The sequence below is a fragment of the Nanorana parkeri genome, unplaced genomic scaffold, assembly GCF_000935625.1.
Source record: "Nanorana parkeri isolate BGI_ZX_2015 unplaced genomic scaffold, ASM93562v1 scaffold663, whole genome shotgun sequence".
Lineage (NCBI taxonomy): Eukaryota > Metazoa > Chordata > Amphibia > Anura > Dicroglossidae > Nanorana > Nanorana parkeri.
Genome location: NW_017306931.1, coordinates 236,852 through 249,855, shown reverse-complemented (window position 1 = coordinate 249,855; position 13,004 = coordinate 236,852). Strand labels below are relative to the sequence as shown.

Here is a 13,004-nt window from a genome sequence, read left to right as displayed (position 1 = left end):
TGGTAATAACAATAACACAGTTATTTAAAATGAAAGGAGGACACTGAGACTTCATGCAGATTAGATGTTCTATATCTGGGTTTTATCCTGAACACGATCCAATAAAGAGATCATGTTATAGGAGAGTATTACCAAAAATGACTAAAAGGAGCCACTTGTGTTTACTTTATTGTATTTCTTGTCGGCTTCTAGAAATAGTCTCTTTTGTTTGGCACCAAGAACAAGAAACCAAAAATATCTATTCATCATCCTTATCTGCATTTATTTTAAGCAGAAAAAGCCGCAAAAGCAGCAAGTCACAAATCACATAACTTCATTACTTTTAAATTGCAGAATCCACCATGAACGGCACCCTTAGGATCCTGCAGGGGGTGATGTGCTCAACTGTGTACACCAAGGATTAACCCTAAGGATGTCCAGAGGTAGAAACAGCATGCTAAACTGTGGAGTTAGCAGCTACAGAGAAACTGGAGCTAACCAACTAACCACAATTCTTAGCAATGCAGTGTCATAGCAAACTGGAGGTTGCCCATATCTAGTCTGCAGGACTTGCACCAATGGAAGATAGCAATCATCTGATCCAAGTGTCTTCAGGGAGATCAAGCATACATAGTCCCTACCCACACTACATTGAGTCTAGTACAAGCTTGTCCAATTTATTCACACCCCACAATTTAGTCTTTGCAAGGCTATCAAATGCTGCTTTTTAATTTGAAAATCCTGCCACAGTAATAGATGGAAAGTAATATAATATTAAAGTGATGGCCTTTTTCCCCCACCAGATTACAGTGTATGACCAAGAGAACTTCCAAGGAAAGAGAATGGAATTCTCCTCCTCCTGTGCAAACATCATGGAGTGTGGCTTTGATAACATTAGATCTCTGAAAGTGGAATGTGGAGCGTAAGTATGACCCCTTTGCTAGATTCTATTCACTAGTACAAAAGAGACACAACAGAGCAGATGGACATCCGTGATAATTACAAGGTTGGAGAAGCCATAAGACAAATACCAGCTTGGGTGTTTTTCATTTTATCCCCCCGGCCTCGCTCACTTCTTGATTATGTCCCTGCAGAGAGCCGTGACTGTCACTCAAAGCTCCCTGCAGTGTTTGCCCCGCTCCGATCCTCCAGCGCTGACTGGTGGAACAGACAGGGGAGGGGGCGGGTACAGCTGGCTCTGCCTCTAGATAGGCAGAGCCAGCTGTCAATCACACAGCTGGGTGGATCTCGACAGTAATGTCGGGCTCCGTCCCGGCTGCGGCGGTCTCAGTATACTGCGATCTATAGCTCGCGATATACTGAGTTTTGGGTCACGAGAGAACGCTAGTTTGTGTCCTCCTGTGACCCTTAGGAGAACTATGGGGAAAAGCACTGACCCCATAGTTCTCCTTTAAACAATATCAAAGTAGCTTTGAACTCCCCTAGGCCTCTACCCATGGCCACATTATAGCTTTCGGCTTGGTGTGTGTAATGTGTTCTACTATGCAGCCTGGGAACACTCCAACTTGTTGACAAGAAAATATAAAGCTTAACTCCAGCCATTTATGGATAGAGTTGGAAGGGTTTAAAACTTTTAAAGCTATGTTCACTCACTACCCAATCATATGCGATGGAAATGAAAAAACTGGCTTTTTGATGGCACGCGATTGGGTGTTCAGCTCCACACAGCTTCACCATTTTCACTTGGCTAGGTTAAAAGTCTCTATTCCTTGAATGAATCAACCCCATTGCTTTCCTAGAGAAACATAATACAGTCATTATCATTGTGCGGGCCAAGGTCTAGGAAATAATTCTATTGGGTGCAGCAGTGGTGGGGCCAATTGTTGGGAAGTGCTCATTAGACAATGGCTTGGGCTTATTCTCATATGGCATTATTTTTCTTTAAAGCAGATGTGAACACAGTCCATAAAGTGTATCTAAACCCCAGAACAAAAATGACAAATGCCAGTAACACACTTCCCATCTTAGAGCTACTCACTTCTCCATGGTGTTTATGGAGGAACAAAGTAGCCTCCTTTGGACAGCAGCATTATCACCCTGTGGAGAAGGCAATGTCAGCTAACACTTTTTTAAGTAGCTATAGCAACAGGTTTTTTTTCCTTTATGGAATGAAGATTTGAACTATATGAATAAAAGCTGACAATTGTAAGCACCTCTGACAGTGTTAAATGTTTTGTCTTCACCCCTTAACTGCTAGTTTTGTTGGACAGCTTGATCTTAGTGACAGGATCAACAGGTAACACATCTATGTTACAGGAGAATTTAGAAAAACAAAGACTGTATTAATGCTACTGACCATCTACATCATATATGACATTCTTAAAATTGCACATAGTTCCACTTTAGGTTAATGTGGGGGATCCTGTTCAGAATCTGTGCTCTGTGGCCTTCATTTGGGCCTGTAGACCAGTTAGTCATTGTGTACAATCCACATTGCCCATTATACCGACCCTTCCATTTGTCTCCACACAGATGGATTGGATATGAACACACAAGCTTCTGCGGTCAGCAGTTTGTCCTGGAGAGAGGAGAGTACCCCCGTTGGGATGCTTGGAGCGGCAGCAATGCCTACCACATTGAGCGCCTGATGTCTTTCCGCCCAATCTGTTCTGCTGTGAGTGTGCAAAAGAGATTGTGGGTGCTTCCGGTCGAGGGCAAAAACCCCAAACAGGAAACACCTAGGCAATTTAATACATTGTGTACTATTTATCCTTAAATTCTGGCTTTGTTAGAAATTAGCTTTAAAGCCCATTTTAACTTTCAGTTTAAATCAGCTAAATAGATTCCAGGCGCATGAAAACAAAAGATGTGCTATGTGGAAGCAGTGGTCTCCCTCCATAGGTCCAACACACCCCCTACTGAGTCAGAGCTAAACTTCTTTAATCAGCAGAGCTTATACTCCCTGCTTATTGTGGAGCTCTGACCCAGCAGGGGGCGTGTCAGACCTCTGCAGAGAATCCACTGCTTCTGCACAAAGGGCAAGAGTTCTCTATAGCATGCTGGCATTTGACAGGCTTTGCTACTCCGGCTGTGGCTGCTTTATAAAAAGAAACAAAAAACGAAGTCTTAGACCACCTTTTGTTTTTATGTCCCTGAAATGTATTAAGCTGTATTAAACTGAATGTTTAGGCAGGCTTTAAGAAAAAATCATTCTATAATTCTTTGTTATCAATGTCTCAGTTCCATTTCAGTGCTATGGAGTGCCATTGCCATGTAATCTTAGGCTTAGTAGCCAATATGCAGACATGTGTGCAGCAAATGTCTTGTTAAAGATTTCTGCTTCAGACTAGTAACCATTAATGATGCTCTGTTACTACTTTATTGGTTTTTTTCTATCTCTTAGTGTTCTGTAGAGTTGCTCGCTATTCTCATTGAACCATTTATAAACATGTTTTAACTCCCTCCATGCAGAACCATAAAGAATGCAAGCTGGTCATCTTTGAAAAAGAGAATTTCATTGGGCGCCAGTGGGAGATGTGTGATGACTACCCCTCTCTGCAGGCTATGGGCTGGGGAAACAATGAAGTTGGATCCATGAAAGTTCAGTGTGGAGCGTAAGTACTAAACACTAAGAAGAAAGCAGGATAGAGTTATAGAAAAGAAAAGGATATGATTAAGCACTAAACATAGACAAACGTCTGGCAAACTGAACAAGCTGGCCAAATTACATAATCAAAATAAGAAGAAAAGGGGCTTTGGATGCTGCTGATTAGGAGCTCGCTCACTCTTGGTGCAAATGCCACTACTATCATATTGCTAGTCAGAACCCAGCTTTATGTTTTAAGGATTCAGTCACACGATAGCATAGCTCTTTAAGAAATCAGAGTCATGAGGGTGTCATGAGCCACCATTGCTGACCTGCTTCTAAATTGCTCATTGCTTGGCTGTTTAGCTGACCCAATGGCTTCAATAGTTCTAAGTTACAGACTCGGAATCAATATGCAGGTCAGGAAAAAGTCAGAACTCCTTATCTGCATAAACCTTCTAGGTTATTTAAAGTATGGAAGCAAGAGGAGTAACTTGGCATCCAGGAAAGTAGTATTTTCAGGAGAGGTTAGTAATGGAAGCCTCCATATTTCTCTTGTGACAGGTTTGCTTTAAATGTGCTTGTCAGGTACAATGGTTCCTTGATATTTAAGTAATAGGCAGTGGCCAAATGTGCAAATATTTGGAATGTTTCCTATGAAGGTATGCTGTCTAGGTGCAAAAGGACAGGGCTTCTATTTGGTATTAATTTAATACACTCACTTTCTCACAGCTGGGTGTGTTACCAATATCCCGGTTACCGTGGCTACCAGTACATCCTGGAATGCGACCACCATGGAGGTGAATACAAGCACTGGAGAGAGTGGGGATCCCACGCCCAGACTTTCCAAATCCAGTCTATCCGACGCATCCAGCAGTAAAAGGCCAAGACGCTCCTGTCACCTACCATTGCCGTGCTAGTGAGAGATCACTGTTCACAGGCTTTCTGTGGTGCTACCAATCTCTTTTAATTATAATCTAGAGGAAACAGAATTCTTTTATTGTACTGTGAATGCACGTTGGGAAAATTACTTCTTAATTGTACCAACTGCGAAAATGAAAAATAAATGTAATTCAGAAAAAAGAAATGACATTGCAGATTTTCTTTCATTATTTGCTCTTGTGAAATCTCTATAGACAAAATCTTTTTGTTCTTGAGAAATGAATGTTATAAAAGGTGCAGGTGTGGGGTTTTATATTGTATCAGACTGAAATTAAGAACACAAATAATGACAGTTATGCTACAGCAGTCTCCTCGGGTAATTCTAAAACGGAGTTGTCTTGATGCTGACATAACCATTCAAGAGTAAATGGTCTTTATTGCCGTACTCAGGTTTCTTCCGTTTTAATCGGGAGAATAGGGTGCAGATCATGCTCACAGCAACAGGTCAGAGTTGCTATAGACAAAAGTTCCAATTGCTATAGTTTTTGTTGAGGGCAGTTTTTTAAATCAGGCCCAAATAAGTTCAATCTGAAGTCATAACAATTAAGTCAACAAAACATGTAAAAGAAACTGCTAAGAAAAAAATGAACAGGATATAAAATAGAAACATAAAATCATTAAAAACACAAACATCAATCTTATGAACCTATCTGTGATAGAGTGCTGCATTATGGCCAAGTGGCTATTACTCTTCAAGTCTTATAATCATGGAGTTTGAATGCTTTGGGCTGATTGTGTGGGCTTCTTCTGGTTTCCCCCAACTATCCCAAACAATTACCTAAAGAATACAGGGCCTCTGACCAAACTAGCCCTATAGTGTGTATGTCTGACCCGATTGAGACACTAGGACTTCATAAGTTGAGGTAATTGTGCTCTACCATAACAATGCTTGCAGTACCCTCGTGCCATGATCAGAGGCGTAGCTACATAAAATAGCACCTATGGAAAGCACTGAAATTGCTATTTTTTCAAAAATCTGGCACCCATATTTTAGATGACTTTACCATAATATTAACTCCTAAGGACTAGTTGCTAGGACTGCCGGGCATCCTAGCAACTAACTGGCATTGATGGCCAGGGGGGGGGGGGGGGGTTGAATAATGACAGCGGCAGTCTGCTGTGTTTTTGGGTCGGCACCCCCCTTCAAGTGTCGCCGGGGCATAAGTCCTCCTCATTTTGATCTCTAACCACTCCTCCTGGCTAATCACATGTGCAGAAATCAGAGCCATGACTGTCATAAGTACAGATTAAAAGAATACAAATATATAGTGACATTATTGCATATATACAGTCTAAGCCATGCCTAAAATGTTTTCACTGTATTGTAAAGATAATTTTTTTATTGCTAGGATTTTGTGCTTTCAGATTTCTATGAAAGAAATAAAAAATCTATTAATAAGCCAGAGGACACATAACTAAAAATGTCACCTGGATACTGGCTACAGGGTCCACACACAGTCCCTGGAAATATTTCTGTTTTTACCATACTGATCAACTGTACCATAACATCCTTCTTGTTCTTTGTATCTATTTATTGTCACCTATCAATTATAATATTTAATGCCATGAATTTAAATCACTTCTATATTGATTCAACAAACTGTTGTGTATAATGGTCCATGCATAATGTTTCATAGTCTCCAGGACAATAAAAACCGTCACTTGACATAGTTTTAAAATGCTGGAAACTCTGCACAATGTATTGCAACATATTCCGGTATTCCAGGACACATTGGGGGGAATTTATCAAAACTGGAGCAGTCAAAATCTGGAGCAGATTTGCACTGCAACCAATCAGCTTCTCTGTCTCATTTTCAAAAGTTACCTGAGAAAACTGAAGAGAGATGCTGATTGGCTGCCATGGGCAACTGCTCCAGATTTTGTCTGCTTCAGTTTTGATAAATTCCCTTCAGTCTATTTTGGTATTAAACATATTGGTTTCTCAGGCATGCACAGTTCTGCTTCGTTCTTCCCCTTCTTAAAGTGCTAGTGTATAGTGTGGCCACCAGCCCATCTTTGAGTGGTTTAAATGCCACAACACATACAGAAGTCCTAGAGACCCTTGGTCTGATAAAAGAGAAAGGCAATGGAACGAATTTATGACGGTCACCAGTCTACTATGTTGGTGGAATGTACCACACACACAGACACATATCAGTACTCTACCCTGTGTAAAGACAAGTGAAACCTGTGAATTGCACAACACAGATACATTGTTAGGTGAGACATTGCCTACATTTAGATATATCCCAACTTCCTGAAATGGGAACAAGGGATACCTTTTACCACAAAGTAAATAGGCAAAGGACTCACCCCTCCTATGACCCCATTTATAATGCCCCGAGGAATTGTTATGCAAAAAAGGATTGGGTAAACACACCCACCCACACGCTACTTTTCTTTTGTACTAGTTGTTTAGATGTCTGTTTGGTGTAGTATAACACCTTTGATAGGTAAATAGCCTCTAGCTACCAGTTTAATTCTCCGCCTCTCTACTGCTTCCAGTATACAGCCTCATGCAGTCATTCCTCTCCTTCATCTACATCTGACAATCTAGTTCATCTTTCTCCTGCTTCCAGTAATGAGCCTCCCGAAGTCATTCCTTTCCCCCATCTCCATCTGACAAACTCATTCTGATTCTCTTGTCCTCCTGTAATTCCCCCTGCATGAGAAGTGACATCGCTCATCTCGGGGGAGGGGGTTGGGGGGGTCAGAGGGTGTCCGATATAAGTGATGTAAGTCAGAACTCATGAAATATTTTTCTCCTTGTGAGCAGTGTGGTTGGATGGCGGTGGGGTGGAGGGAGGACACACTGTCGACCACACTAACTCAGGATCTGAACCACCTACAAAAGACAGGACCATGTGCGACATGCACTTTGTGCCATGGGGGATATGAGTTACTAAAACCAATCTCTTCTTCAAGAGAGTGATATCACAGGTGTCATGGTTCTTGACACACAAACCTATGTGTGTGTTAAAAGCTGGATCTCCATTGGATTCGACTGGGAGCCTGCGCTCCCTTTGATCAAAGGGTTTTCTGCTTTCAAGGGTTCTGTTGCAATTCTGCATTAGAAAATATAATTGATAACTGGTAATCTGGATTACCTTACAAAGATAATTGAATGAGCCAGTCTGCCTAACTTCAATTTGATGTTGTCCAGCCCAATCCACCACATGTTCTGACTTACATGAACTGGTTCGCTTCTCCCAACTCTTAACTAAGTGAATGAAATATGCACTGGTTTATAAAAAATCATGGTCTACTGAGACCGACACATTTTAGATTGGAAATACTGAAGTGCAGTTACAGCCAGGCAATAGTAAGTATTAACTAAAGGTGTAGAAACTGTACACTTAGGAAAATGAATGTTTGGAGGAGACAGTTTACTAAAAGCCATCAGTAGGGTTAGTTCTGTGTTCACTTCACTGCTTAACAAAATAATGGTATGACAGCACAGAGGCCATAAAGAGAGCTGGTTTTCACTAAATAAACTACAAAAAATGTCAAATAATTTCACAATGTATTACATTTATTTTAGGTACTATATATATATTTCCTGACACCAATCCATGGCAGCATACAATGGGTATGGCTCCGCCCCCAGCCCAATCACAGAACCAGTTATACTATAAATTAAAGCCCGCCTCCCAAGGCCACCATTCTTTTTTTTGTCCTCACTGCTCAAGCCGGTTATACTAAGGATATGTTGGAGTTGTTTTTTTTTGCCCTCACCTTGCCGGTTTCTTTTAGAAGACATTCCCTGTGCCATTGATTCTGGATGATTCCAAATATGAGATTTTGGTTGTGGCTACAGCCGGCGAGCCTGTTTCAACTGTTATCTATGTCCCTATCCAGGGATCGGGTTGATGAAGGTTTCCTATGTGCAAATCACTTCAACAGCCTTTTAATCCGAGGTCGGTGACAATACTTCAGGGGGGATATGTATTTAGCATCTTGGAGTTAAGAGAGCCTTTCGGATCCAAGGAATCTCAGCATTAGTTCAATGAACAACTGGATGATATTTTGTTCCAAAGATTTGGTGTCTGCTCATAGATGCATGGGAACCACTCACTGCTGATGGGGGTACCTCTAATCGAGGATTCGGCGCTGGACTCCCAAAAATTTCAAGGCTGATACTGTAAGCCAAGAAGCCCTGGACGACAATTAATGTTTTCTTATCCAGAAGTTTCTGTGGATCAGCAGCAAGTTGGGTTATCCAGATCTCATCCTGATGGTAATCCCTCAGAGTACAGACACTCCTTGTCAAGAAAACGTTCTAAGGGAGAGAGCAATGGATATTTGAATGCATATGCTTCCTTCAGTCCAAATGGATTTGGGTTCCTAGATGGTACCCACAATTAGCCGGGTAGGGTTCCCTCTCTTGTAGACACTGACCCTTCTAGTCATCCTTAATATTCAGAGCTTCTACACAGGATGCTACATCCAAAAATACCTTAAGCGCCTTGGAGGTTGGAAGTAGAGTCTACCTTGCCTGGATTACTCATCTCCTGTCAATGAGTGTTTGTTGAATAATGGAGCGCCTACTAAACATCATATTATATTCTACAGTGTGGAATAATTTCATAGACTTCACCAGCTTAATAGGTTTTGTCTCTCTTTCACCTTGCCATGATGGATATATTGAACTTCCTTCAGGCAAGCAATGTGTACTTGGGTATCAGTACCCTCTATATATTAATCCTCTGAGACACAAAGGACTTGCACAAGAATTTACTCTTCAGTAGAATCTCTTTCCCTTAGAATCTACAGATAGTGCTGTATATGTTCTTCCTTCCTCAACTTCATCTAGATCACGCTTACTCAGGATGGACAGTAACGTCTCAAATAGTTTCTTACAGCAATCTCCTCGGGGAGGAGGGTGTTGGATAGTCAAGATTAGCCTTCAAACCACCTTTATTGCTTCCATTTCACAGACAAGTTTTTTTGTTTCAGCTTATGCCAGAAATGTGTCTGCTATGCTGGGGAGGAACATAGAGGTTACCTCCGTCTTCTTTCAGGTCGATCTGTTCATCTTTCTGGTGCGTTTAGGAAGTAGCACTCTGTGTGCACGAGGTCACATGCATTGTGCCTGATCAAGCAGAGGGAGCCACAGATTAGTCTCTGGGTTCGCTCTTCCGAGGGATGTCAGAGTTATTGCTGCAGAGTTATTCTGGAAGGCGGTAACCTGGTATCTGTTCCTGTCCCATTACAGGGTCTATCCAGGAGTCTTGTCCAAGGTAAAGTTGGTTCTGAATGTGGTACAAATAAATAAATATCTCAGAATTACCCTCCCTGGATGTGTGATCGCTATATCCCATTGTATGCTGCCATGGATTGGTGTCAGGAAAACGGAAAATTGTATACTTACCTATCGGTAATTTTCCTTTCCTGGCTCCAATCCATGGCAGCATACAGGACCCTCCCATGGCTTTCGCATTGAGTACTTGTTACGAGAATGGTGGCCTTGGGAGGCGGGCTTTAATTTATAGTATAACTGGTCCTGTGATTGGGCTGGGGGCGGAGCCATACCCATTGTATGCTGCCATGGATTGGAGCCAGGAAAGGAAAATTACCGATAGGTAAGTATACAATTTTCCGTTATATATATATATATATATATATACAACTATGTATACTTATTTTACAAGTTCTAAAAATCCATGAACTCCATATATGTGTTGCATTCTTTTTTTCTGATAATCGGTTTGTTCAGATTTTGGGCATGTAATATAAAGCAAAAGTAAAGCGCTGTGTAAATGTTTGGATATGTCCTAGGGCACATTAGGGTGCAGTGCCCTTCTCCAGCGATGTCAGAATGAAATTCGGTCCTCAGCGCTGTCCTCTGCCACTATCTCTGATGCCAATACTTTGGGGTTCCAGGAAGTCCTCTTTGGCATTTGGGTGGCCACTAATGATATAACAACTGCTCATGGCCACAAGAGTTATATCTTCACTGGCACCCGGTCCATCTTAGCATGCGCCATCCAGTATACACAGAAAATAAAATATTACTGGGGGAGAGATAAAAACATTTTGGGCAGAAGAGATTTGCATGTTTCTGCTGCCACAAATGCCTACCTCCCTCCGATTTTTTTATTTTATTAACTAAACTTCCACTTTAAGGAATGTCCAGGAAGACAGATGTAGGTGTAAGCTCACACATAACTGCAGTCTGGAGTATTCTGATGTCAGCGGCTTGTCCTTGTTACATTCAGATCTGGGTTTATGGACTAAAGTGTTTTTTTGTCATGTCCTGGTACTGGTGTTTGCCTGAAGAGGAATGGAGGGACGCTTGCTGGAGGGCCAATAGGCAGTCAGGGAACAGTGTATTTTATCTCCTCTGTAACACGCAGATTTCTGAAGATACAACCAATTAGAATACAGTCCTGGCTGTAGTTAATATAGAAATGGTTTGCTGTCTTTTCCACAATAACCACTAGATGTCTCAAGATAAACCCTTTGGTATAGTTTTTAGGTTCAGCAGCCAAAAAGCAGTTCACACTGACAAAAATCTCATTTATATATGGATTCCCTATAGATGACAGGCGAGAGCCCCCAAACTAGACGTGTTTTTTATTTTGATTTACAGACAACTGCCTCAGAAAGAGATGTGGAGCAGATAGCTCCACATAGTTCACAATCACATCAGACTTTCTGCTACAACTATATTTTGTATTTACAGTAGAGAAAAAAGTACAATTTTATTATGATGGTATGCGTTAACCATCGTGTGTAAGAGGGAATTCTCAGCCATGCATCACAATGTGAAGTGCTGGGTGACATATGAAGAACTCCCCTTAACCTGGAGTTAACCACCCACCAAATAAATACTCGAGCATAAATCAGAATTATATGGAATGATTACACGCACACATCAGCTCATAAATGCATACACACAATAGGTTGGACTTGATGGACTTATGTCTTTATTCAACCTCAAATACTATATAACTATGATTAGCAAAAGGCTGGATGAAACAAACACCCGTTTTGTTTGCCCTAATGAGCATTTATGTTTCAATTAGCCTCCAGTTTAATAATGTCTGCATCTTTAAAGACTCTAGACAAGATAGGCTGAGTGTTACCTGTCAGCTAAATCTGTTGTTGTGGGGGATAGGTTAGTGGTTTTTGCTGTTCCTAACGGCAGTAGGTGCAAATGAACGTGGATTCCTGCATTGTGCTATCCTGTATACTTCATACTTACTACATTCACCCAACAGGTGGAGCTCTAGGCTTCTTCTCACATGTTTATCAGGCTAACTAACCCTAAGTCTCTGTTCACACCTAGGCGTATCGAATATGCGCATTTGTCGCGCGTTTCGTGACGTGCGTTTTTACCGCAAGCTACTTGGCTGTATCCCAATGGAAAAAAAACTCCGCAAAGAAGCTCATGTACCTTTTCAGGCGTAGGCCGTTTTGTAGCGCGTTCAGACGGGCTGAAATACGGCAAGGTGTGAACCATACCCATAAAAAACAATGGGATTTTCATGTTTGAGCGTTTTGTAGAGCGTTCGTAGAGCGTTGAACGCGCAACAAAACGTACAGGTGTGAACCAGACCTAAGGCTGGGTTCACACCTAGGCGTATCGAATATGCCCGTTTCATGACGCGCGTTTTTACCTCGATTCGCGGTAAAAAAACACGCGACAAACGCGCTACTTGGCTTTATCCCAATAGAAACGCGCAACAAAAACGCTCCAAAGAAGCTCCTGTACTTCTTTGGGCGTAGGGCATTTTGTAGCGCGTTCATACGGCCTGTAATACGCCCAGGTGTGAACCATACCCATAGGAAATAATGGGATTTCGATGTTTGAGCGTTTTGCAGAGCGTTCGAACGCGCTACAAAACTCCCAGGTGTGAACCAGGCCTTACTGCTTTATGAAAATGCCTGTTTAGAAAGCTAGTAGTTGAAGTTCAGATTACACACACAGCTGAATTAGTCAGAGAAGTAACTCCTTTCTCATCAATCCCTCTTTGCTCTGTCTGACTTACAGCTTTTTAATTATGACAGTCTCAAAAGAAAAAAAACTACTGCTTTCCTCTCCTTTTAGAGCAGGTGGTTCTGAACCTTTCTAGGGCCGGGACACCTTGGTAACATTTGCCAAGTTGTGGTGACCCCCAACGGTAAAATTTAGGGATGGCGTGGCTGCTGCAGCGACATCTGGCGGCGTGGCGGGAGAACTGACACTGCTGCGCTAGGAGAGGGCTGAGGAGGACTCTCACCTAGCACAACAGAAATCACACAGCGACCCACAGGTTGAGAACCACTGGCGTACGCCGTCAGAATAAAAAAAAAAAAAAGAAAGAAAAAAAAAACCACCATAGGAATGCATAGCTAGATTCCTATTGGCTATTTCACTTTTTGCAATAGCCAATAGCAAACTAGCTATTGCATTCTGCTGATTGGCAGCAGCAGAGTGTGGGTGCAATAGCTAGTTTGCTACTGGCTATTGCAAATTGAAATAGCCAATAGGAATTTAGCTATGCATTCCTATGGTGGTGGGTTTTTTTTCTGACTTACGGCGGCCCCGATA

At 41.8% G+C, this 13,004-nt stretch overlaps 1 protein-coding gene across 1 annotated transcript in view; it reads left to right on the top strand.

Moving 5' to 3' along the window:
* Window positions 1-4,587, top strand: part of CRYBA1 (crystallin beta A1) — a 6,262-nt gene extending 1,675 nt beyond the window's left edge. Inside the window, exons 3-6 of the mRNA XM_018563426.1 lie at window positions 783-901; window positions 2,473-2,614; window positions 3,412-3,554; window positions 4,259-4,587. Of these exons, the coding sequence (XP_018418928.1) occupies window positions 783-901; window positions 2,473-2,614; window positions 3,412-3,554; window positions 4,259-4,406 (552 nt within the window). The 3' untranslated portion in view covers window positions 4,407-4,587. The remainder of the gene's footprint in view (window positions 1-782; window positions 902-2,472; window positions 2,615-3,411; window positions 3,555-4,258) is intronic.
* The last annotated feature ends 8,417 nt before the right edge of the window (window positions 4,588-13,004 follow it).